The following is a 26701-nucleotide window of genomic DNA, read 5'->3' as shown; positions in this document are numbered from 1 at the left end:
TTGACATGACGCGGTACGGAAGGGGTTAAAGTGGTTAAACCAGTATTAAAACCAAAAATAATATATTGCATCTTGGCAATCCTTAGATGATGTTGCTGCATTCGTTTTCTATTTTAGGCAGCCCCCACCGCCCGTGTTTACCTGGTGATCCTATATTAGGGTGCCTGCACTCTGCATGAAGGAGCAACAGAGGCACATATGGACAGCAGTCTAGGGGGAGGCACTAGCAGTTTTAGATACACTAACTGAAGCTGAGCTCCAGCTAACACTTTTTAAGCAGTTATAGCAAAAGGTTTTTTTCCCTTTTGGGAAAAAGGTTTTTGACCCCGGTCAATGGCAAATGGTTTGTTTCAACTCTCTAACTGCTAAATCTTCAGGACTGTTTTTTTCTTTTGAAAAACAGATTTACTGGTTAGATAACCGAGTAAAAATAAAGGAAAGCCTAAAAAAGAAAATGGATGCTGACTGCAACTAAGAATTGGTAAACTGCAATAAAATAAATGCTTGCTTTTGGGTTTAAAACCGCTTTAAGGTTCCCACACCAATACAAGACAACACAGATGAACTACTTCCCAGTTTATCATTACCAGGTCATCAGCCTGCACATGTAGCAGATTTGATGATGCCGATTTTAGGCTCAATAAGCAGCCTGGAGACAGAGAAGTGACTTTTTACTGAAGCAGTAAATAAGCTTGTTACCTTCCGGACAGTGCAGTTTGGTAGAGGTGCATAAATCATAAAATTGGATGTACAGGTAAAAAGTAAAACATAATAAACTGTGCATTTAGAGGCTTGACCCAAGTTGTTAACTAAAAAAAATGTGATGTAATTATAATTTAACAGCACAAAATTACTAATTGAAAGGAGTTGGCAAGTACACTGCTTCCTAAGAAAAAATTGTACTGAGGGAAACACATAGGCAGCCATTGCTGATCTCCTTTAAAAATGCAAGTGGCCTGGCTGTTATGTGTCTAGTTACCATCTGAGTAACTGACTCAAAACAAGTATTCAGATCAGGAGATATGACTTCACTTGCTACATGCTTGTTCCAGGTCTGTGACTCCGAAAACGGCAAAGGCATTCAGGTACTGTTTATTTCAGAAGAGGGTGAACAATGGTAGCCTACATATTATAGGTTTCTTTTATATTAAGGACAAATCCTTTTCTAAGACAAAAAAATGGGTGTGTATAAAAATGTAAACAGATATTTAACAAATAAAGATACTTCTGTTTCTTCCTACAAATGTGTAGATATAAAGAAGACAATACAAGGCCAGGCAACAAAATTAGCCTGGATATTCTAGTTGGTTTACCGATCTGCTGCAGGTTGCAATATATTCTTAAAGATACCCTAAGCACGGATACCATGCGATTTGGTACAGTGCGGTTATTAAAAGTAGTACATGCGATACTTTTTGAACAGTCTGGTGCGATTTGCAGCCCATTTAAATGAATGAGCTGCAAAACCACACCGCATGGGGAATCACAAAGGAACACAGGCCACGTTCTTGTGTGATTCAGGGGTAAACAAGCCCTCAAAGTGGCAAAAAATAAAAGCAGCATTTTATTACAAAACAATATTTATTTGCTGAACACATTAAAAAGAATGACAACTGAGAAACAATTGTTTATATATATCCATGTTTTGTTTTTGTTTTTTTGGATGATGATGGGAAAGCATTATTAGTTCTGTCAGGTTTTACTGCTGTCAAAGACTTGATTGGATTCCCTCCTTTCCTTTCCAGTAAAAAGGTTGTCACAAGTACAGGAAGTGAGGGGAATCTCCCGAACAGCAACACATACGTGAACATTTTTTTTTTTTTTTTTTTTTTTAAGATTTAGTGGAACGATATTACCCCTGTCAGCTTTTAATTGTAGATTTGCTTTTTTTTTGATCTGGCAAAAGTGTCCCCAGATCATTAAGTGATAGGAAATCTTGCTAACAGAGCTATGCATAATAGGAAAACCAAACAGGGGTTATAACCTTTCCTCATTGTATCCAAGTATAAAAATAAGTCTTGGGTATAGATACACTTTAAGCTGTCCACAACTAAACAGACCAATTTTCTAACATAGGTTAAAAAGCAAAGGGAACGTGGGATTGGTTACAATTATTGTCATTATTTTACAAACAGGTTACATGTTGTTTAACAGAGAACATTTTATATGTGTAAGTCCTGAAATGCAACAGTTTAAATTATTAAACCTACTGAAGAGGACTAGAATAAAGGCACTCAAACACACAACCTAAAACACCTGCTCCACTGCCATCTGTTATATCATTTAACATGTAGAGTATATACAAATTTTGCAGGATGAAAACAAGTCTGCACTATATTCTATCAGTAAAAATAAAAAGGTTTGACAAAATGAACTTAGAAAACAATTTCTTTTGTCATGGTTTATAGATACCACAAGCTTGTTCAGATCATATTAACAACGGCACTTCACGCTCCTCAATTACCTGCATCATGATGCTGGAGAAGCTTCTCTTTCATACACACACAGGGTGGGGGCCTTTTAAGCAAGAGGTTACCACCCCTTATGCCCCATTGGTTGTATGAAGAGAAAGGGAGCTTGCACAGCATCAGCAACCTGGTGCTATAACAAACTGTACAATGTGAATCACATATGCTACATTCAAATATAACAAAAAGAAAGCATTAGGCACTGTATAAAATGCAGATGATTTTCTCCTTGTAAACAGAAAAAAAAAAATCCATAACAGTTGTGTCCTTGTTTCCACCATTACAGTTGTAAGCTGGATAGTGCCAAGTGCACTGTAAAATGTTTTTACATTGGTTGGCACAGCTGGTGAAAACTCTACAGATTTCTGGAACTTGAAAAATATTTTGGTCTCAAAATCCCTATTCTCTGTTCCTTCCTGTTTTGCCAGTCTGTCGTCTTCGCTGGGCTTTGCTTGTACGTCCGGTTTGTCGGATTGGTTGCTTTTTGACATCCATGTTCTTAGAAGGCCGTTTATGAGTCTTACGCTGACTGCGGGCATGCAATGACTTTGTGAGGTTGGAGATTCTAAGGACACAAGGCATATTTCAGTACAGCCTCAATTTTCATAAATTTCCAAAACAACCAATATGATTCAACCAAACTATATACCATGTTAGGGCTCTTACACACATGCGTATACAGGGACATGTTTACATAGAGTAAAATATGGCCATATGGTGGGACCAAACCCCCATTTTTATTTATGGATTGTCTTCAGATTTGGTAGTTATTTCTTTTGCATTTGCGCGCTATTCTTTTTTAATATACATGTCTTTTGGTTCATAGCTGCAGCAGCTTTAGAAATACATGGGTATGCTCCCCCAAATTTCTTGCCTGTTTATTATGTATTCGGTCTGACCAGACTATCGAGGTTGAGCAACCCTCCGCACCCCCCCACACACACCTGTACTCAATCAGTGTCCACCATCAAGTGGATATAGGAGGAGTCCCCTGTAGTGCATTTGCACATCCTTCCCAGCAAGGAGTATTATCTCCAAGGGTTAGAAAGGCTGGATTCATCTCTTTTTCATGGATAGTGTAGGACCCGCTGATAATGGGGTACTTTGACGCAGTAGTGGGCTTGAGCACGATATGGCCATATGGTGGGACCAAACCCCCATTTTTATTTATGGATTGTCTTCAGATTTGGTAGTTATTTCTTTTGCATTTACGCGCTATTCTTTTTTAATATAGAGTAAAATATGCCTGTATCTGCAGTGCCTGGGAGCCAGAGATATTGCGTAATTCTTCCCATAAACATGCATTTAAAGTGGTTGTAAAGGCAAAAAATTGATTTTTGACTTACCGTAAAATCCTTTTCTCTGAAGTTCATTGACAGACGCAGCTTCATATCTTCTTGACCATTGGGTTATACTGCCCCCTACAGGAGTAGGACACTAGGCAGGAAAAAGCTTTACCACGCCTATGGGGCTGTCCCTGCAGGCATAACCTCACACACACTGCTATAGCCCTCAGTTTTGTTGCAAGCAGTGTTTTAGAAGACCGCAACCCCATTCCACTCAGAGGGGCGGGTGCTGCGTCTGTCAATGAACGTCAGAGAAAAGGATTTTACGGTAAGTCAAAAATCCCGTTTTCTCTATCGTCGCAGCCGCATATCTTCCTAACCATTGGGATGTCCCAAAGCAGTATTTGCATGAGGGGTGGGAAAAAAAAAAAACACAAAAAATAACATAATTTCCCAAGGCCAAACGCAGCCAACCAGGTAACATGGAGCTCAACCAGAAAAAAAGCATTCACCCTTAAGAGAAAACAATTCTCTTTTAGACAGCAGCTTGAAAACCTTGCGGCCAAAAGAGGCATCCAAAGATGCCAACACATCTACTTTGTAGAATTTTGTGAGCGTATGCACTGTCGACTAACTTGCCGCCTTGCAAACTTGCATCACTGACGCCTAATAGCAAAAAGCCCAGGAAGCACTCAGCGCCCTTGTAGAGTGCGTCTTCACAGGGAAAGGAGGAACCCGACCCTTCAGCGAATAAGCCTGAACTACCATCGGTCTGATCCATCTAGATATGGTCGCAGCAGACGCAGCCAATGCTTTACGAGATCCTTTGGTAAGGACAAATAGAGCATCTGATTTTCTGAACGACTCATTAGACGCCAGGTAGACTAATTGCTCGCACCACATCCAAAGAATGCAATGCAATTTCCTTGGAATGCTTGGGCTTAGGACAAAGTGAAGGCAGCACAATGTCTTCATTCAAATGAAAATCAGAAACCACTTTAGGAAGAAAAGACTGATTAGGTGGGAGTACCACTTTATCTTTGTGGACTACCAGATAGGGTGAGCAGTAGGACGCAGCCAACTCAGATACTCTGCGGGCAAAAGTAATAGCCACCAAAAAGGCAACCTTCTGAGACAAGCTAAGCAGAGGAATCTCCCTAATGTTCTCAAACTGAGGTTTCTAAAGAACAGATAGTACCAAATTCAGATCCCACGGAGGTGGCGGGGGATCGCCTCGGGGGAGCCCCCTAAATAAAAGTGTGAATCAGGGCATGCATAGCTAAAGGAAATTTGGAAAAACACAGCCAAGGGTGACACTTGGCCTTTGATAGTGCCCAAGGCCAATCGCTGTTCAACACCTTTTTGAGGAAAAGCCAAAACCCTAGCCACCGAGAACAAGCGAGGGTGCACCCTCAAAGATTCACACCATGAAATGTACGATTTCCACGTATGATGATAGATCTTCCTGGAAGTAGACTTCCTGGCCTTCAGCAGTGTAGGAATCAATGAATCAGAAAGACCTCTATCCTTCAATACCTGGCTTTCAACAGCCCCGCCGTTAAAGCCAGCGACTGTAAAGCAGGATGGAGGATCAGTCCTTGACAAGAGAAAGAAGAAAGAGAAAGAATGAAGAGAAAGATTTTTTTGCATAGGGCTATAACATTTAGTATTCGAACAAAGGCACCTATGTCCGAAATAACGTGAAAGGAAACAAAAAAAAGTATTCTACAGGGCAACCCTGGGAAACCATCAACATGCCGAGTCTTGGCGGTCTTGATGGTGATACTCATCGGGAGACAATGATGGGAATTATGGATTTTTGCCCTCTGTCTGTGGAAACCTAGAGCGGTATACGGCTTGGGGATCTTCCTGCTAAACAGTATATCAATCTGATACTGTCTTATTGCCCTATCCCTATAAATTTGGCTTTGGGATAGTGTGGATATATAGCATACCTGACCGCCAGTATCATTTATCCATCTTTTTGGAAATCTGCAAGAGAGCTGAACCTTGTAGATCCAGGGAGCAGATACGTGTAGCTCTTATTTTATATCATGGTTATATTGATTAACCTAGTTAAGAGCTTTATTCCATTTTGAGTCTGTTCCAGACATCAACATTACAGTGTATATTATAAACACAAACTTCTGAAGAAGCGGAATACATCCGCGAAACATGTCAAGTTGTAACGGATGGGCGCGGACCATGCATCTTTATAGCTGCAAATGAATCCAGTCAGGCAGCTCTCCTTGAGTACTATACTTACCAGTCCGTAGCCCATTAGATATTATTTATACTGTAATTGGTGGATGTTATACATGCTTACATGTCATGGACATACATGTATGGAAATTGCTGTTTTAAATAAATTGTTTGCCTTTTTGTAATAAAATTATGTTTTAATTTTACATGTGTCTATACTCTATTTGGGTATGTATAGTCCTATGGCACCAAAAGTCCCAATTGCCCGATGTTTGGAGATTCAACAGTGCATCTGTGTGAGCCCAACTTGCCGGGGAGTTTTTCATGCGCCATTCTCCACTCGGCATGTTGATTACAAATCGAGAGATAACACCACTCAGGCTAGTCAAATTCCACGATTCAAGGAGGGTGCTGAACCTCGGCTCGCCACCAGGAGAAGCATGAAAGAAGAAAATTGTCACATGCCACATGAGTCCAATGAAGAAAAGTTCTTTATTCACATAAGTGGTAAAAAGTACAGCAAGGTAGGACAGTAGACGCGTTTCACATGACTGCAACATGCTTGTCTCAGGATTGGTCCTTGAGACAGCAGATCTTCCCTTAGAGGGAGTCTCCAGAGAGCATCGGCGACCAACCTTATCAGGTCTGCGTACCAAGACCGGCGAGGCCAATCTGAGGCCATCACAATGACCGGAATCCCTTCCACTTCTACCCTGCGAAAAAGCCTTGGTAGAAGTTTTTAGCGGACGGAATGCATAAATAAGCCAATACAGACTCCAAGGAGACACCAGCACGTCTGTGGCGTTGGCAAGAGGATCCTGAGACCTGGCTATGAACCTTCTTGTTGAGTCGAGAAGCAAACAGGTCGACGTCGGGTGTCCCCCACCGGACACACCGGAGATGAAACACACCTGGATGTAGGGACCACTCCCCCTGATACAACACCCGACGACTTAGGTAATCAGCCTCCTAGCTCTCCACACCTGGGATGTGCACAGCAGAGAGGGCTGGAACAAACTTTCCGCCCAATCCAGGAAGTCGGCCACCTCCTGGGCTACCAAGACACTTTTTGTGCCCCCTTGATGATTGATGTAAGCCACGGCCATGGCATTGTCTGATTGTATTTGGATTGGGCAATCCTGCTGACGAGTTGTCCAGTGTCTCAGGCAAAGCTTTATCACCCTGAGCTCCAAGAAATTTATCGGAAGTTTTGACTCTTTCACCGTCCAGGACCCCTGGGCGCAGAGCTTTCCCAGCACTCCACCCCAGCCTGACAGACTGGCGTCCGTGGATACCACCGACCAATACAACGGAAGGAAGGACTTGCCCTGGCGTAGTGCTAATGAGCAAAGCCACCATAGAAGAGCAGTCTTCGTGTTGTGACTCAACCGAATCAAAGTGTCCAAAGACTTTGGACCTTTGTTCCATTTGACGTGAATCTCCCTTTGTAAGGGTCTCGAGTGGAACTAAGCAAACGGAACCGGCTCGAAGGTTGACACCATCAGACCCAAGACCTGCATGCAAGTCCGCAAAGATGAACCACATTGTTTGCCAACAGTAAATGGATCTTCCTCTGGAAAAAGAAAGACCCTCACCAAGGTGGAATCCAGAGTCAGGCCCAGATAATCCCGTCTTAATGCAGGTATCAGGGCATATTTTTTTAAATTGATGTTCCAACCGAACTCTTGCCGAGTCCGTACTGTGATCATCAAGTCACCCGACAGAGGCTGAATGAGAGTCCGCTCACAATAGTAGATTGTCCAGGTATCCCAGTACCGAAAGCCCTCGTTGGCGCAGTAATGCCAACACCGGAGCCAGCACACTGGTAAAGACCCTGGGGGCGGAGGCGAGACCAAAGGGTAACGACACAAATTGATAATGCTCCTCTCCTACAGCGAAGAAGACGCTGGTGTCCAGCGTAGATAGGGATGTGTAGATATGCGTCCTTGATATCTAGATATGCGTCCTTGATATCTATAGACTCCAGGAATTCTAACCAAAAGAAAATCATAAAAAAGGTTCCCAAAAATAGACAGCTAAGACCGAAGTCCCAGCAGGGATCTAGGCAGAAACAAGCTGAGGGCTATAGCAGAGTGTGTGGGGTTGTGCCTGCAGGGACAGCCCCATGGGCGTGGTAAAGCCTATAGTCCTACTCCTGAAGGGGGTAGTAAAACCCAATGGTCAAGAAGATATGAAGCTGTATCTGTCAAACGATAGAGAACAGGTTTATCTTAATGCATTTAATGCATCAAGATAAAAAATCTTCTGTGTGCAGCAGCCCCCCCAATACTTACCTGAGGTCCACCTGTATCCGGCAATGTTGCAGGAGTGTATAGGCTGCCAGGGATTCACCTTCTCATTGGCTGAGACAGCAACGCCATTGGCTTTCAATAGCAAGCTGCTTTTTGTGGGAGGCATTCACAGGAGGGAGGGGCCAGGAGCACCGAAGAGGGACCCGAGAAGAGGGGGATCTGGACTGCTCTGTGCAAAACCAATGCACAGAGCAGGTAAGTATGACATGTTTTTAATTTAACAAAAAAAAAACAAAACAAGACTTTACAATCACTTTGAAGAATATGCTATATGCACGTTAACACTTGCACATGCAAATTTATGTGTTCGGAGAAATGTCCATATGCATGCTCATGTAAAACACAAGTACTTGGGTTTATGCATAAATAGCGTATTCTGTAATGCACATCTGTGGGAAGAATTACACAGCTGTGGCTCCAGAGCACCTACAAGTATATTTTACTCTGTATGGCCTGATGCCCCTATTTACGCCTGTGTGCATGAGCCATATTGTATGAAGTTTGGCAAAAGTAAACAAAGTCTTACAGGTGGACCCTGTGGATGAGGTGGATGGGGATTTTAGTGTGCCCAAGAATATCAACAGGATAAAATATAGATTATAAAAATATAAATTTTATTGAAGGCAAGATAGTAAAAACATACGAGAATACAGTATCTAGAAAGTGTATTGCGCCACAGCCTGTGGGCTTCCTCAGGATCCAGATGTGTCACAGGCTCTCTCAAAGTATGTGTGTGTAATATATATATCTCTATCTATCTATCTAACACCCGAATAAAATTAATTACTAATAGACCATAAGTGCAAGACACACAAGATTCAAAAAACACATATTCCTTCTAATATGTTCATATAAAGCAGGCATGTCCAAAGTCCGGCCCGCGGGCCAAATGCAGCCCCCGGGCTGCTTTAATACGGCCCCACAGGTCATTTGGAAAATTACATTGGTATCATTCATGACTTTTTTTGCTGCCATCATTAATCATCATCGGTGGGTTCATATAGCGCTTATATGTGGTTAACCCTTTGTGTGACTGATTAGGGAGCACGCATGCTCCGGATTGAGATGAATACATTGTAAAATCTCAGTTAACGTTGAACACAACATGTACACTTATATGTGTACTTATATGTGTTATGTTCCTGTTCATATTTTTTTTTTTACTTAAAAGTTGACAGACAACCTTTATTACCAATAATATGTAATGTACTTTACAATGTTCCTGACATATTTCAGCTTCCTGGATTTTTTTTTCATCTAGCCTTCAGAGCGATTTAACATTCGTTTAGATTTGTCATCCATGTGATGAAAGCAAAAGTATGCCATTTGCAATAAACTTTGCATAAAATAGTTAGTTTGTATTTAATTTGAATTGTCCAAAGAATGTCAGGTAAAATGGTCGGCCCTCACTCATGTTCACTTCATCAAATCTGGCCCTCGTTGAAAAAAGTTTGGACACCCCTGATATAAAGGAAATGCACTGTTTCCAGCCAGCTTGCTGTCAGCATGGATGCTGACATCCTGATTCTTGGTAGCTATGTGTGTTTTTTGAACCTTGTGTGTCTTGTGCCTATGGTCTATTGGTGTGTGTGTGTGTGTGTGTGTGTGTGTGTGTGTGTGTGTGTGTGTGTGTGTGTGTGTGTGTGTGTGTATATATATATATATATATATATATATATACTTTGAGAAAGCCTGTGACACATATCTGGATCCTGAGGAAGCCCAAAGTGGGTGAAATGCGTCGATCCATCTAGATACTGTATTCTCATATGATGTTTTTACTATCTTGCCTTCAATAAAATTTATATTTTTATAATCTGTATTTTATCTAATTGATACAGATGGGCACACTAAAATACCCATCCACCTCATCCACAGGGTCCACCTGTAAGACTTACTTTTGCCATTTTATTCTCAGGGGACTGTGGCGGCATTTTTCTTTGATAGATAATTACTCTCCACCCAATTTCCATTGTATGACATTTTTTTTTTTAAATATATTTATACATACTAATTAAAAAAAGCAAATGAGATGTATGGCATTGATACTGGTACATGTAAAGTATTAATAATAAAACTAAAATGTATAGTATGAGCACCTGTAATACCCATAACTTCCCCAAAACAGAGCTACAGCCCAACACTAAACTCTAAATACCAAAATACCTCTTTGATAAAAGTGGGTCTCCAGCTTTCTTGGGCAGGGGAGCTGTGAGTTTGGCAGATTCTTCCTGGATCTCATCATTCTCCTGAGTTTTAACAAAATAAATGATTCAGCATTAGTTCCCACACAAAATAAAGAAGGAAAAAGTTAACAGAAGGTTATGCATTCTTTGTTAAAAGAAGTTTGTTTTTTTTTCCCCCCAGAATTATACTTACCTAGGTGGATTGCAGCATCAATCCGATGCTGCATCTGTCCCCTGGCGCCTCTATACTGAGAGTCGAGCAATTGAACACCACCAGTCGCTCGGTTCTGATAGCTTCCCAAGCACAGAGCTGCTCTCAGTTACAGCTCTCTGCTCTGCCCCCTCCTCGCTCACTGGAGCGCTGGGCTATGGGGGAGGTGGAGAGGCCGGATTGCTGAGAGGCTGAGTCGGGTGTCTGTCCAGGCACCCGGCGGATCCCGACTTCCATTGTCGTGATGCCTGGACTGACTTCTGTGATGTCAGCAGAGAGCAGACTTCAGGGTCACAGGAGTGCAAAACGAACTGAACTCCTGTGATCCATAGGAGATGTACAGCCAAACCAGCTGTAACTTTACCAGTGTTAATTTTGGCAGCAAATTTCAATTTAGTTTTAGTCTTAGGACTAAAATGGCATTTTAGTTTTAGTCCAATTTTAGTCTTCTGCAAGTGTTTTAGTTTTAGTCGTATTTAGTCGACTAAAACGTCCAACATTTTAGTCGACTAAAACGTCCAACATTTTAGTCGACTAAAACGTCCAACATTTTAGTCGACTAAAACGTCCAACATTTTAGTCGACTAAAACGTCCAACATTTTAGTCGACTAAAACGTCCAACATTTTAGTCGACTAAAACGTCCAACATTTTAGTCGACTAAAACGTCCAACATTTTAGTCGACTAAAACGTCCAACATTTTAGTCGACTAAAACGTCCAACATTTTAGTCGACTAAAACGTCCAACATTTTAGTCGACTAAAACGTCCAACATTTTAGTCGACTAAAACGTCCAACATTTTAGTCGACTAAAACGTCCAACATTTTAGTCGACTAAAACGTCCAACATTTTAGTCGACTAAAACGTCCAACATTTTAGTCGACTAAAACGTCCAACATTTTAGTCGACTAAAACGTCCAACATTTTAGTCATCTATAATTGAATGGGTGTAGTTCAATTGTAATTTGTAATGCATTATTTAAGCATTTCTCTACAATTTCCAAACTCATTATATACTACTGCTGGTCCTGGAGTGAAAAATGTAATGTGTTATTATTTATGGTATTAAGCTTTGAGCATGCACCAGTGTTAATTTTGGCAGCAAATTTCGATTTAGTTTTAGTTATAGTCTTTTGACTAAGATGCCATTTTAGTTTTAGTCGTATTTTAGTCGTAAGACTAAAATGCCATTTTAGTTTTAGTCGTATTTTAGTCATCTGAATTATTTTAGTTTTAGTCGTATTTTAGTCCACTAAAGTTGTGTTAATTTAGTCGACTAAAACGTTTTAGTCGGTTTTAGTCGACGAAATTAACACTGAACTTTACATCTCCTTTAAAGTAAGTCAGAAGCCTAAAAACATTGTTTTTTGTTTTTTAATAGAATAGGGAAACAGAACTTGTGTCAGATCTTCTGCGTCCCCATTGGGTACATTTTCCTTCCCTACCCATCCTGGCGATAGTGGTCACCAAGGCAAGACATTTTTTAATTTAGATACATGTAGCAATAAAAGCCTAATGGATCACCTAACTATTCCATGTTCTATATAAAACTAAAATTTAAAAAACAACATGTCTGCAGTTACATTTTAAAGTATAACTAAAGGCAAAACTTTCAATTTAGTTTTGGATGGAGCCAAGATGGATTAAAGCACAAATCAGTTTTTATTGCGGTCTGTGTCCCTGTTAAGGAGATCCACCCTCCCAAATTTGTCCCGTTTACCATTATCATTGAAAGTAAAAGAAAATCCCAATATTTCAAGACAACACTCCTGTACATTTACACACATAGAGGGCAAGCGGCTAACCTGTGCAAACTTGTGTACAAGTCACTGTTCCCATTCTTGAAAAATATCAACTAAACTTTAAAGATAAAACCAAAAATTTTGATTAAATCAAAAGAAGAAATATGCCTAATCTCTTATGTCCAAGACAAGACACCAACAAGCTTACAGTGCATCCAGAAAGTATTTACAGTGCTTCACTTTTTCCACATTTTATGTTACAGCTTTATTCCAAAATGGATTCAAATAATTTCCCTCATTCCCAATTCTAAAAACAATACCCCATAATGACAATGTGAAAAACGTTTTTTTAAATCTTTGCAAATGTGTAAAAAATAAAATAAATAATAATCACATGTACATAAGTAGTTACAGCCTTTGCTCAATACTTTGTTAAAGCACCTTTGGCACCAATTACAGCTTCAAGTCTTTGAGTATGATGCTACAAGCTTGGCACACCTATTTTTGGGCAGTTTTTCCCATTCTTTTTTGCAGGACCTCTCAAGCTCCATCAGGTTGGATGGGGCGCGTCGGTGCACAGCCAAGTCTGGGCTCTGGCTGGGCCACTCACAGAGTTGTCCCATAGCCACTCCTATGCTACTCCTTGCTTAGGGGTCGTCGTCCTGCTGGAAGAATAACCATCGCCCCATTCTGAGGTCCAGAGCGCTCTGGAGCAGGTTTTCATCAGGATGTCTCTGTACATTGCTTCATTGATCTTTCCCTTGATCCTGACTACTCTCCCAGCTCCTGCCACTGAAAAACATCCCACAACATGATGCTGCCACCAGCATACTTCACTGTAAGGATGGTATTGGTCAGGTGATGAGTGGTGCCTGGTTTCCTCCAGACAGAATGCTTGCCATTCAGGGCAAAGGATTCAATCATTGTTTCGTCAGACCAGAGAATTTTGTTTTTCATGGTCTGAGAGTCCTTCAGGTGCCTTTTGAAAAACTCCAGGCAGGCTGTCATGTGCCTTTTACTTAGGAGTGGCTTCCGTCTAGCCACTCTACCATACAGGCATAATTGGTGGAGTGCTGCAGAGATGGTTGTTCTTCTGAAAGGTTCTCCTCTCTCCACAGGGAAACGCTCAAACTCGGGTTCCTGGTCACCTCCCTGACTAAGACCCTTCTCCCCCAATTGCTCAGTTTGGCTGGGCGACCCGCTCTAGGAAGAGTCCAGGTGGTTCCCTACTTCCATTTATGGATGATGGCGGCCGCTGTACTCATTGGGACCTTCAATGCTGCAGAATTTTTTCTGTACCCTTCTCCAGATCTGTGCCTGGATACAATCCTGTCTCGGAGGTCTACAGACAGTTCCTTGGACTTCATGGCTTGGATTGTGCTCTAAAATGTACTGTTAACATAGACAGGTGTGTGCCTTTCCAAGTCATGTCCAATCAACTGAATTTACCACATGTGGACTCCAATCAAGTTGTAAAAACATCTCAAGGGCGATTAGTATGCACCTGAGCTCAATTTTAAGTGTCATGGCAAAGGCTGTAAATCCTTACAGTGGGGAAAATTATTTTTTCCCTTGCAGATTTTGTAAGTTAGTCCACTTAGAAAGAAATTCATGGTCTATAATTTTTATCATAGGTTTATTTGAAATGATAGAGACAGAATAACAACCAAAAATCCAGAAAAAACATAAAAACAAGTGCTATAAATGAAGTTGCAGTTCAGCGAGTAAAATAAGTATTTGATCCCCAAGCAAAACATGACTTAGTACTTGGAAGAGAAACCTTTGTTGGCAAGCACAGGACGCAAGAGGTTTCTTGTAGTTGGTGACCAGGTTTGCACACATCTCAGAAGTGATTTTGGTCCACCCTTCTTTAGAGGGCTTCTTTAAATCCTTAAGGTTTCAGTTAGCTGTCTCTTGGCAAATCAAAACTTCAGCTCCCTCCATAAATTTTCTATAGGATTAAGGTCTGGAGACTGACTAGGCCACTCCATGACCTTAATGTGCTTCTTGAGCCACTTTGTTGCCTTGGTGGTATGTTTTGGATCATTGTCATGCTGGAAGACCCATCTTCAGTGTTCTGGCTGAGGGAAGAAGGTTCTCATCCAAGATTTTACAATGCATGGCCCCGTCCATTGGCCCCTCAATGCGGCAAAGTCGGTCTGTACCTTTGGCAGAGAAACAGCCTAAAATCATCAAATTTCCATCTCTGTGCTTGACTGTAGGGATGGTGTTTTAAGGGTCAAGGTCAGCATTTTTCTTCCTTCAAACACGGAGAGTCGAGTTAATGCCAAAAAGTTCAATTTTGGTCTCATCGGACCACAGCACTTTCTACCAACATAGTTAGTGAGGTTGAAAGAAGACATCAGTCCATTAAGTTCAACCTATGATGTGTGTTTGTTGTTAACCGTACATTGTATACCCCTGTATGTTGGAGTCTTTAAGGTGCCCATCGAATCGTTTTTTGAAACTATTCATGCTCCCTGCTGATACGACTGTTTGCGGAAGAGAATTCCACATCCTTACTGCTCTGACAGTAAAGAACCCCCTACATACTTTAAGGTAAAACCACCTTTCCTCTAGTTTTAGTGAGTGTCCACGTGTCTTATTTTATTCCCTTTCTCTGAATAATTTGTTCCTTATGCTAGGGTCGCCAGTACAGTATTTGTACATTGATACCATATCCCCCCTCAATCGTCTCTTCTCCAGAGAGAATAAGTTCAGTGCTTGTAGTCTTTTCTCATAGCTGATGTCCTCCATTCCGCTAATTATTTTTGTTGCCCTTCTCTGGACTCTTTCCAGTTCCAGCACATCCTTCCTGAGGACCAGTGCCCAGAACTGGACAGAATACTCCAGATGTGGCCAGACCAGAGTCTTGTAGAGTGGGCGTGCTGAGTTTAGTATCATCCGCAAATACTGAGATTGTACTAGATATCCCCTCCTCTAGATCATTTATGAATAAATTAAACAGGATTGGCCTCAGGACAGAACCCTGGGGGACCCCACTTTCACACCTGCCCAATCAGAGTACTCCCCATTAAACACCACCCTTTGCACTCTCCCCTGGAGCCAGTTCTCTATCCAGATACTCACCTTATGGTCCATACCTACCTCCCTTAATTTGAACAGTAAGCGTTTGTGGGGAACGGTGTCAAAGGCCTTTGCAAAGTCCAGATACACCACATACACAGGCTTACCTTTATCTAGGTGGCAGCTCACTTCATCGTAGAAGGTTAATAGATTGGGTTTGGCAAGAACGATTTTTCATGAATCCATGCTGATTGCTAATACCATTTTCATTACTAATGGCTTGTATGTGGTCCCTTAACATCCCCCCCAAAAAATCTTGCAGACTACTGATGTTAGGCTGACCGGCCTATAGTAACCCGGGATATATCTCGGCCCTTTTTTAAATATTGGGACCACGTTGGCTTTTTTCCAATCAGCTGGCACCATACCAGTCTGTAAACTATCGTTAAAAATCATGAATAATGGTCTGGCAATCACCTGGCTGAGCTCTTTAAGAACCCTCGGGTGCAAGCCATCCGGTCCCAGTGATTTATTTATGTTAAGTTTCTCTAGTTTAGTTCCAAGTCTATCTTCTGTTAGCCATGGCGGTACTTCCTGAGGTGTATTATTTAGTTTGGCCTTACAAGCTTGGTTAGTGTAGCCCCCCCGATTCTTTTGTGAACACTGAAGAGAAGAAATTATTTAACCCTTCTCTGAATCATATAGATGATCATTGGCATGGCTGTACGTGTGCCTTCTTTAGGAGGGGGACTCGCTGTGTTTGGAGGAAGAAAAATGCTGACTATGACCCAAAGAACACCATCCCTAAAGTCAAGCATGGAGGTGGAAAGATTATGCTTTGGGGTTGTTTCTCTGCTAAAGGTTGTTGTTGAAATTTTAATATTTTTGTGGACATTTTTCTAGGATGTGTTTTTAGTTAAATTGCCATTTTGTCTCCCAGTGTCAGTTTACTGGTAATCGCTATGCACAGCGAATATGGCTTTAACTGGCATTGAGGAAAGACCTGTAATTGTGTAAACCTTCTATTAAATGGAGACTGCACGCTACTTGTAGCCTGATCATCCCCATCGGCGGTGCCAGTCCGGATCTATGGCAGTGCAAGGCGAACTGCACCGCACAAATGTTTATCAGCGAGCCGGGGCCCCGGTATTCACAGATAGGTTTGTGATTTGGAATTTTTTTAATCGTTTTTATAATGTCTGCCCTTTTGCCAGGTTTAATGGCTGGTAGCTTTCCATTATGCTTGATCCGCATTATTGAAATACTGCTGCTATTGTCCTTAGCAGATAAAGTCTCATTCACTGGAATAGTAGCATAATCACTATCAAAAATGGTTTTTATGAACTATATTATATAGGATTCACTCTTAACAGGTTATGACGGGAGTGCATGCTTATGAATTGGCATGGTCGAGTCCATGAGAATCCACGATAGTTTTTGGCAGCAATGTTTAGTAATGGTGCTTTGTTTCGCTTTCACATGACCGTTGGAATCTTATGCACATGACTGTATTCCTCCATAAACATACACTCCCCTTTCCTATTGCACTTTTGAAAGTATACATGTCTGAATAGTTGTGTTGACGCCACCAACCCTGTAAACCCCTTTTGTTCTCTGTAATGTACAAAATAGCTGTACATTGTACTTTTCAGTACAAGGGATTAATGGCACGTATTAATACCCACAAGTGCGCTTTTCAGCACAGCAAAGTTTTCAGCGCACTGAGCGAATTTCTATGCTCCAAACCCCATTAATTTCCTCAACAAGGTATAGACAGACTGGCGCATTGAAGAGCTAATGGACAGGGCCGCGTATTTTCAAATCTGGGATGAGAACCTTCTTCCTTCAGCCAGAATACTGAAGATGGGTCATGGATGGGTCTTCAAGCATGACAATGACCCAAAACATACCTCCAAGGCAACAAAGGAGTGGCTTAAGAAGCACATTAAGGTTATGGAGTGGCCTAGCCAGTCTTCAGACCTTAATCCTATAGAAAATTTATGGAGGGAGCTAAAACTTCGAGTTGCCAAGTGACAGCCAAGAAGCCTTACGGATTTAGAGAAGATCTGTAAAGAAGAGTGGACCAAAATCCTTCCTGAGAGGTGTGCAAACCTGGTAACCAACTACAAGAAATGTCTTACCTCTGTGCTTGCCAACAAGGGTTTCTCCACCAAATACTAAGTCATGTTATTCTTGGGGATCAAATACTTATTTTACTTACTGAACTGCAACTCAATTTAGAACATTTGTATTATGTGTTTCTTCTGGATTTTGGTTGATATTCTGTCACTATCATTAAAAATACACCCATGATAAAAATTATAGACCCGTCATCTCTCTGTAAGTGGGCAAACTTACAAAATCTGCAAGCGATCAAATAATTTTTCCCCACACTGTATGTAAATGTGATTTTTTTTGTTTTTATTTTTTATAAATTTGTAAAGATTCCAAACTTCTTTCACATTGTTATTCTGGGGTATGGTTTCTAAAATATTGAGGAAAATAATTTAATCCATTTTGGAATAAGACTAACATGACAAATGTGGAAAAAGTGAAGCACTATGAGTACTTTCCGCATGCAATGTAAGTACCACTAGATTGTCTGCTTCTTAACTGACAAATTCAGTCACAGACCAGCACAAACATATGAAAGGCCAAAACTTTTTTTTTTTTTACTTTTTTTGTGTTAAATAGAGAAGAGAATGGTGTGTTTTTTGCCATTTGCATCCCCCATTGGGGAGATTTCCCATCTCTTCCTTTCTCAGGAACAGAACAAAGCATGAAGTGAAATCGTTCCTTTGACATTTGTCACAAAACAGGCTCCCTCCAACTGGAAAAATTCCCCTCAGATTCCCTTCCCTTTCTAAACCAGAAACAATGGTTACAAGTACAAAAAAAAAAAGTGTACTTTAACCCAGCAGGGACAGACAGAAAAAAGAAAAAAACAAAATGAAAAACGATTTACTTCAGCAACAGGTGTGCTTGCTGGGCACACGGTATGAACTGTATGTTGCCTCAGCTACATACAGTATAGTGTTCCAGCAGTGGGATGGGAACTTCTCACTACTTGTACAAGAGTTGGTACACCCTAACATATTTGCCGAGTTGCAGGTTGAGGGGGATATCAGCTCAGGGGTGGCAGAGCTGGAGCATGCACCCTCCCCCAGCTGCCAGGGGAGGGGCGGCTCCAGAAAGAAGGGGGGCCGTAACTCAGGAAAGGTTAGACAGGTTGTGGTAGTTGGGGACTCAATTATCAAAAGGACAGAGAGGGCAATCTGTAAAAAAGATCTCGGTAACCGAACAGTATGTTGTTTACCGGGCGCCCGCGTTCGGCACGATTTCAGGACTTCGGTAATAGATTGAGGAAAAGGACCTCCAAGGTGGTTTTCTCTGAAATACTGCCTGTACCTCGAACCACACAAGAGAGGCAGAAGGAGATTAGGGAACTTAACAAGTGGCTGAGGAACTGGTGTAGGAAGGAGGGGTTTGGGTTCCTGGAGAACTGGGCTGACTTCTCAGTCGGCTACCGGCTCTTTTTAGTAAGGATGGGCTGCAGCTTAATGGGGACGGTACAGCTCTTTTGGGGAGAAAGATGGCCACCAAGTTGGAGGGGCTTTTAAACTAGGAGACGGGGGGGAGGGCTCAGAAGTAGTATCAGTCAGGAGGGAGTAAAGGACTGAAGGCAGTTGTAGGGTCAGCAGCGATAGTAGGTCCACAACGTCAATTGGCAGGTCTGTGCGGGAGAACCTCAGACCAAACAGGAATAAACATAACCGCCAATCACGTTTAACTTCCGTAAAACTAAGAGGGGTATATGCTAATGCCAGGAGCCTAGCTAATAAAATGGATGAGTTGGAAATGTTAGTACATGAGGATAACATAGACCTGGTGGGAATAACAGAGACGTGGTTCGACCCCTCACATGACTGGCTGGCCAATATCCAAGGGTATTCGGTGTACCGGAAGGACAGGGTAGGAAAAAGAGGGGGAGGGGTATGTCTCTATGTCAAGAACAATATAAAGGTGATAGAAAGGAGTGACATTACGGATGGGATGAGCATGGATTTAGAATCTGTGTGGGTTGAACTCCATAGGGAAGGAGAAAAGGGAAAAGTAGTTGTGGGGGTTTGCTATAGGCCACCTAACCAATGGGAGGAGGCAGAGCTGGAATTTTTAGCACTAATGGGTAAAGTGGCAAGATTGGGATCAGTCATCATATTGGGGGACTTCAATTATCCAGACATTGACTGGGAAGAGGGGACTGCACACTCACAGAAGGCCCGTCTATTCACAGAAACCTTACAAGACAACTACATGTCACAGTTGGTGGATTCCCCTACCAGAGAAAACGCAGTCCTGGATCTATTGATCACTAATGACCCCGACAATCTCGGAGGTAGGAGTCCAGGACAACCTGGGCTCTAGCGATCACAGGATGATCACATTTAGTATAAATAACAATATAAAAAGGCAAGTGGGGAACATAAGAACCCTAAATTTCAGAAGGGCAAACTTTCCAAAATTGTACTCATTGATGGAAAGGGTAAACTGGGACCAAACCCTGGGATCACTGACCACAGAGGAAAAATGGGAATGCTTTAGGAACATATTAAGCAAATGCATCTTGCAGTGCATTCCTATGGGAAATAAATTTAGAAGAGACAAAGCCAAACCTGGCTGGCTAAACCGTAGCGTTAAAAAACTTATTAGGGGAAAAAAATTGGCCTTCATGAAATATAAATCAGAGGGCACAGTATCGGCTTTCGAGAAATACAAGGAGGCAAATAAGAAAAGTAAACAAGAAATCAAGATGGCTAAAATCAACTTTGAGAGACAAATAGCGGAGGCTAGTAAAAAAAACCCCCAAAGAAATTCTTTAAATATATCAACAGCAAAAAAACTAGGGCAGAGCATATTGCACACATAATTAACGATGATGGGAGGATGGTTACAGAGGACACTGAAAAAGCAACCGTGCTGAATGCTTTTTTCTCGTCAGTCTTTACACAGGAAACGGAGGGGTACACTGACCATGACTGTATGGTTAGTAGTAATACACAGGACTTGCCACTATGGCTAACAGAGGGTGAAATCAGGGAAAGGCTGGATAAAATGAAAACAAATCACCAGGCCCGGATGGCGTACATCTGAGAGTACTCAAGGAACTCAGTAAGGTTATATCTAGACCACTGTTCCTGATCTTTGCTGACAGTATTAGGACAGGAGATGTACCAGGGGATTGGAGGAAGGCTAACGCGATTCCGATTTTGAAAAAGGGCCAGAGGCATATCCCGGGAAATTATAGGCCTGTCAGTTTGACATCAATATGTAAACTTCTGGAGGGGATGATAAGGGACTATATCGTAGAGTTTGCTAAAGACAACAACATCATCAGCAGTAACCAGCACGGGTTTACAAATGGGCGTTCTTGTCAAACCAATCTCTTGGCATTCTACGAGGAGGTGAGCTGTGAGCTAGATAGGGGCAGACCAGTGGATGTGGTGTACTTGGATTTCGCTAAGGCGTTTGATACAGTTCCCCACAAGCGCTTAATTTATAAAATAAGGTCTGCAGGTATCGACAGCAGGGTTTGCTCTTGGATATGAAACTGGCTAAAAGGCTGTGTCCAAAAGGTGGTAATAAACAGCGCATACTCAGACTGGTCTGAGGTAGTAAGCGGGGTGCCCCAGGGCTCAGTCCTGGGACCAACCTTATTCAATTTATTCATAAACAGCATTGAGGAAGGGATCAGCAGTTCGTTATCAGTTTTTGCAGATGACACAAAATTGGCCAGGGCAATAACTGCACAGCATGAAGCACATATCCTACAGAATGACCTGGACAAAATTACGGAGTGGGCAACGACATGGCAAATGAGGTTTAACATGGAGAAGTATAAGGTTTTGCACTTGGGGACTAAAAACATAAAAACACAATACACGTTAGGAGGGGAACCCTTGGGGGAATCAAAAATGGAGAAAGATCTGGGAGTCTTGGTTGATAGATTAGGCAACAGCATGCAATGTCAAGCGGCAGCTGCCAAAGCCAGCAGATTATTAGCATGCATAAAGAAAGGGATGTATTCCAGAGATAAGACTATAATCCTTCCACTTTATAAAACTCTGGTCCGACCGCATCTGGAGTATTCTGTCCAGTTCTGGTCGCCAGTCCTCAGGAGGGATGTGTTGGAGCTGGAGAGAGTCCAGAGAAGGGCAACTAAACTGATTAGGGGGTTGGAGGACCTTAACTATGAAGAGCGGCTGCAATCGCTCGATTTATTCTCCCTGGAGAAGAGACGTCTGAGGGGGGGACATGATAGCAATTTACAAATATCTTAATGGGGATCTCAGCTTAGAAAAAAAAACTGTTCATTCGAAGGAATTGCATGAGGACTCGAGGACATACAATGCGATTAGAGGAGAAGCGTTTTAACCTCAGGCAACGAGGAGGGTTCTTTACTGTTAGGGCTACAAGCTTGTGGAATTATCTACCACAAGAGGTGGTTTCTGCGGGTAGTATGTTGGCTTTCAAAAGACTAATGCCCCGTACACACGTGCAGATTATCTGAAGACTTTTGTCTGCAGACTTACCAAAACCATATAATATGAGGTCAAACCTAAACACTTTCAATTTGTATGCAATCTGGCAGGCCCTTGCACTACATAGAAAAGGTAAGTCTGCAGACAAAAGTCTTCAGATAATCTGCACGTGTGTACGGGGCATTAGACTTACATCTCAAGGATCAGGACATTAAGGGCTATGTTAGATGATTACAGCCACACACACCTACACAGGTTGAACTGGATGGACTATTGTCTTTATTCAACCTCACCTACTATGTAAATATATATATGTAAGAATCAGGCTGAGCCCTGTTCAGCCAATCAGAGGAGGCTTTGTATTCTATGAAAGAATACAAAAGCTTAATCTGAAATTGTGACATTATCCACCCGCCTGCCTCAGCCAATCAGAGGAAGCTTTGTATTCATTCACAGAATACAAAGCTTCCCATTTAATGGCTGAGCTGCTGCTCAGCCCAACACTATTTTGTGAAGGCAGTGAGAAGTCTCCAACTCACTGCCGGAACACATAGCTGTAAACTGTATGTAGCTGAGCTACATACAGTTAATACAGCGCGCATGTAGAGCAGTATATAATTTGCTCGGGCCAGCTTGGCCCAAACTATATAACAGAACATTAAAAAGGTGGAGAGAGATATATCTATCTATATATATATTAGGCCTGCACGATATTGGAAAAAAAATATATTGCAATATTTTTTTTTCAATGATATATATTGCTATATTGAGGGACCCGTCAATCCAGGCTAAAGTCAACAAGGGATTGGGAAGGATGCTGGGAATGGAAATCATGAAGCATGCAGGCAGCCTTCTAAATTTTAATTGCAGATACAGGGCACTGGGCAGGTCAGGGTTAATAATGGTACTCAAATCAATTACTCAGTCTCAGTGACAGTGTGGAATCGATCGGATTATTCAGTCTTTCTCACAGTGGTGGTAGGAGGCTGGAGCGGTGGACTAGGAGCCCGGAAAGGATCACAGCACAGCCGCATACACTTACTCCCTCGTGCACTGCAGCCCGCCCCACACGTTCAGTGAGTCTCACTCTCCACCCTAGTTTTCTCAATGGCACATTCAGGGAACCAATCACGCCGTGAGTAGCGGCACAGCGAACCAATCAGGTGTGCAGGCACGCGTGATTGGTTAGCTGTGCAGCTGCTCACGGCGTGATTGGTTCCCTGAATGTGCCAGTGAGAAAACTAGGGCGGAGAGTGAGACTCACTGAACATGTGGGGCAGGCTGCAGTGGGATGGATGTGTGAGTTCTCCTCCGAGTCCCTGCCTAACGGAAGTCTGAGTCCTCCTTTGAGTCCCTTCCCCCTGCCTATGCAAAATATCCCCCTGCCTATGCCTACGGCCACAGAACGATAGTCGATATCATATTGACTATCGTTCAGTCCTAATATACACACACATACATATATACATATATATATATATATATATATATATATATATATATATATATATATATATATATATATATATATATATATATATACACATACATACACACAGTGGGTACGGAAAGTATTCAGACCCCCTTAAATTTTTCACACTTTTTTATATTGCAGCCATTTGCTAAAATCATTTAAGTTCATTCTTCTTCCTCATGAATGTACACATAGCACCCCATACTGACAGAAAAACACAGAATTGTTGACATTGTTGCAGATTTATTAAAAAAGAAAAACTGAAATATCACATGCTCCTAAGTATTCAGACCCTTTGCTCAGTATTTAGTAGAAGCCCCCTTTTGATCTAATACAGCCAGGAGTCTTTTTGGGAAAGATGCAACAAGTCTTTCACACCTGGATTTGGGGATCCTCTGCCATTGCTCCTTGCAGATCCTCTCCAGTTCTGTCAGGTTGGATGGTAAACGTTGGTGGACAGCCATTTTTAGGTCTCTCCAGAGATGCTCAATTGGGTTTAAGTCAGGGCTCTGGCTGGGCCATTCAAGAACAGTCACGGAGTTGTTGTGAAGCCACTCCTTCGTTATTTTAGCTGTGTGCTAAAATAACGAAGGAGTGGCCCAGTCTGAGGTCCAGAGCACTCTGGAGAAGGTTTTTGTCCAGGATATCCCTGTACTTGGCCGCATTCATCTTTCCCTCGATTGCAACCAGTCGTCCTGTCCCTGCAGCTGAAAAAACACCCCCACAGCATGATGCTGCCACCACCATGCTTCACTGTTGGGACTGTATTGGACAGGTGATGAGCAGTGCCTGGTTTTCTCCACACATACCGCTTAGAATTAAGGCCAAAAAGTTCTATTTTGGTCTCATCAGACCAGAGAATCTTATTTCTCACAATCTTGGAGTCCTTCAGGTGTTTTTTAGCAAACTCCATGCGGGCTTTCATTTGTCTTACACTGAGGAGAGGCTTCCGTCGGGCCAATCTGCCATAAAGCCCCGACTGGTGGAGGGCTGCAGTGATGGTTGACTTTCTACAACTTTCTCCCATCTCCTGACTGCATCTCTGGAGCTCAGCCACAGTGATCTTTGGGCTCTTCTTTACCTCTCTCACCAAGGCTCTTCTCCCCCGATAGCTCAGTTTGGCCGGACGGCCAGCTCTAGGAAGGGTTCTGGTCGTCCCAAACGTCTTCCAGTTGAGGATTATGGAGGCCACTGTGCTCTTAGGAACCTTAAGTGCAGCAGAAATCTTTTTGTAACCTTGGCCAGATCCGTGCCTTGCCACAATTCTGTCTCTGAGCTCTTCAGGCAGTTCCTTTGACCTCATGATTCTCATTTGCTCTGACATGCATTGTGATCTGGAAGGTCTTATATAGACAGGTGTGTGGCTTTCCTAATCAAGTCCAATCAGTATAATCAAACACAGCTGGACTCAAATGAAGGTGTAGAACCATCTCAAGGATGATCAGAAGAAATGGAAAGCACCTGAGTTAAATATATGAGTGTCACAGCAAAGGGTCTGAATACTTAGGAGCATGTGATATTTCAGTTTTTCTTTTTTAATAAATCTGCAACAATGTCAACAATTCTGTGTTTTTCTGTCAGTATGGGGTGCTATGTGTACATTCATGAGGAAGAAGAATGAACTTAAATGATTTTAGCAAATGGCTGCAATATAACAAAGAGTGAAAAATTTAAGGGGGTCTGAATACTTTTCGTACCCACTGTGTATATATACATACATACATATATATGTATATACACACACACACATTATATATATATATATATATATATATATATATATATATATATATATATATATACACATATACACACACACACATCCAAATCAGTGTAGGAATTACAACAGTTTGTATATGTGCCTCCCACTTTTTAAAGGGACCAAAAGTAATGGGACAGATTTACAATCATAAATCAAACTTTCACTTTTTAATACTTGGTTGCAAATCCTTTGCAGTCAATTACAGCCTGAAGTCTGGAACGCATAGACATCACCAGACGCTGGGTTTCATCCCTGGTGCTGCTCTGCCAGGCCTCTACTGCAACTGTCTTCAGTTCCTGCTTGTTCTTGGGGCATTTTCCCTTCAGTTTTGTCTTCAGCAAGTGAAATGCATGCTCAATCGGATTCAGGTCAGGTGATTGACTTGGCCATTGCATAACATTCCACTTCTTTCCCTTACAAAACTCTTTGGTTGCTTTCGCAGTATGCTTCGGGTCATTGTCCATCTGCACTGTGAAGCACTGTCCAATGAGTTCTGAAATATTTCGCTGAATATGAGCAGATAATATTGCCCGAAACACTTCAGAATTCATCCTGCTGCTTTTGTCAGCAGTCATATCATCAATAAATACAAGAGAACCAGTTCCATTGGCAGCCATACATGCCCACACCATGACACTACCACCACCATGCTTCACTGATGAGGTGGTATTGCTTTGGATCATGAGCAGTTCCTTTCCTTCTCCATACTCTTCTCTTCCCATCACTCTGGTACAAGTTGATCTTGGTCTCATCTTTCCATAAGATGTTGTTCTAGAACTGTGAAGGCTTTTTTAGATGTTGTTTGGCAAACTGTAATCTGGCCTTCCCGTTTTTAAAGCTCACCAATGGTTTACATCTTGTGGTGAACCCTCTGTATTCACTCTGGTGAAATCTTCTCTTGATTATGGACTTTGACACACATACACCTACCTCCTGGAGAGTGTTCTTGATCTGGCCAACTGTTGTGAAGGGCGTTTTCTTCACCAGGCAAAGAATTCTTCGGTCATCCACCACAGTTGTTTTCCATGGTCTTCTGGGTCTTTTGGTGTTGCTGAGCTCACCGGTGCGTTCTTTCTTTTTAAGGATGTTCCAAACAGTTGATTTGGCCACACCTAATGTTTTTGCTATCTCTCTGATGGGTTTGTTTTGTTTTTTCAGCCTTATGATGGCTTGCTTCACTGATAGTGACAGCTCTTTGGATCTCACATTGAGAGTTGACAGCAAGATTCCAAATGCAAATAGCACACTTGAAATGAACTCTGGACCTTTTATCTGCTCCTTGTAAATGGGATATTGAGGGAATAACACACACACATGGCCATGGAACAGCTGAGCAGCCAATTGTCCCATTACTTTTGGTCCCTTAAAAAGTGGGAGGCACATATACAAACTGTTGTAATTCCTACACATTTCACCTTATTTGGATGTAAATACCCTCACATTAAAGCTGAAAGTCTACAGTTAAAGCACATTTTGTTTGTTTCATTTCAA

General features: G+C 41.9%; 1 protein-coding gene across 2 annotated transcripts in view; it reads right to left on the bottom strand.

Annotated features, from left to right (window-relative positions):
* Positions 1-2837: 2837 nt before the first annotated feature.
* Positions 2838-26701, bottom strand: part of NOL12 (nucleolar protein 12) — a 92613-nt gene continuing 68749 nt past the window's right edge. For both annotated transcript variants that reach the window (XM_082265041.1, XM_082265042.1), the window contains exons 6-7: positions 10435-10517; positions 2838-3033 (exon numbers count right to left, since the gene is read on the bottom strand). In XM_082265041.1, the coding sequence (XP_082121167.1) occupies positions 2868-3033; positions 10435-10517 (249 nt within the window). In that variant the 3' untranslated portion in view covers positions 2838-2867. The remainder of the gene's footprint in view (positions 3034-10434; positions 10518-26701) is intronic.

This window comes from Pelophylax lessonae, assembly GCF_965119305.1.
Source record: "Pelophylax lessonae genome assembly, chromosome: 8".
Taxonomy (NCBI): Eukaryota; Metazoa; Chordata; class Amphibia; order Anura; family Ranidae; genus Pelophylax; species Pelophylax lessonae.
The sequence above is the reverse complement of the archived record's forward strand: the minus strand, read 5'-3'. Positions and strand labels throughout refer to the sequence as shown.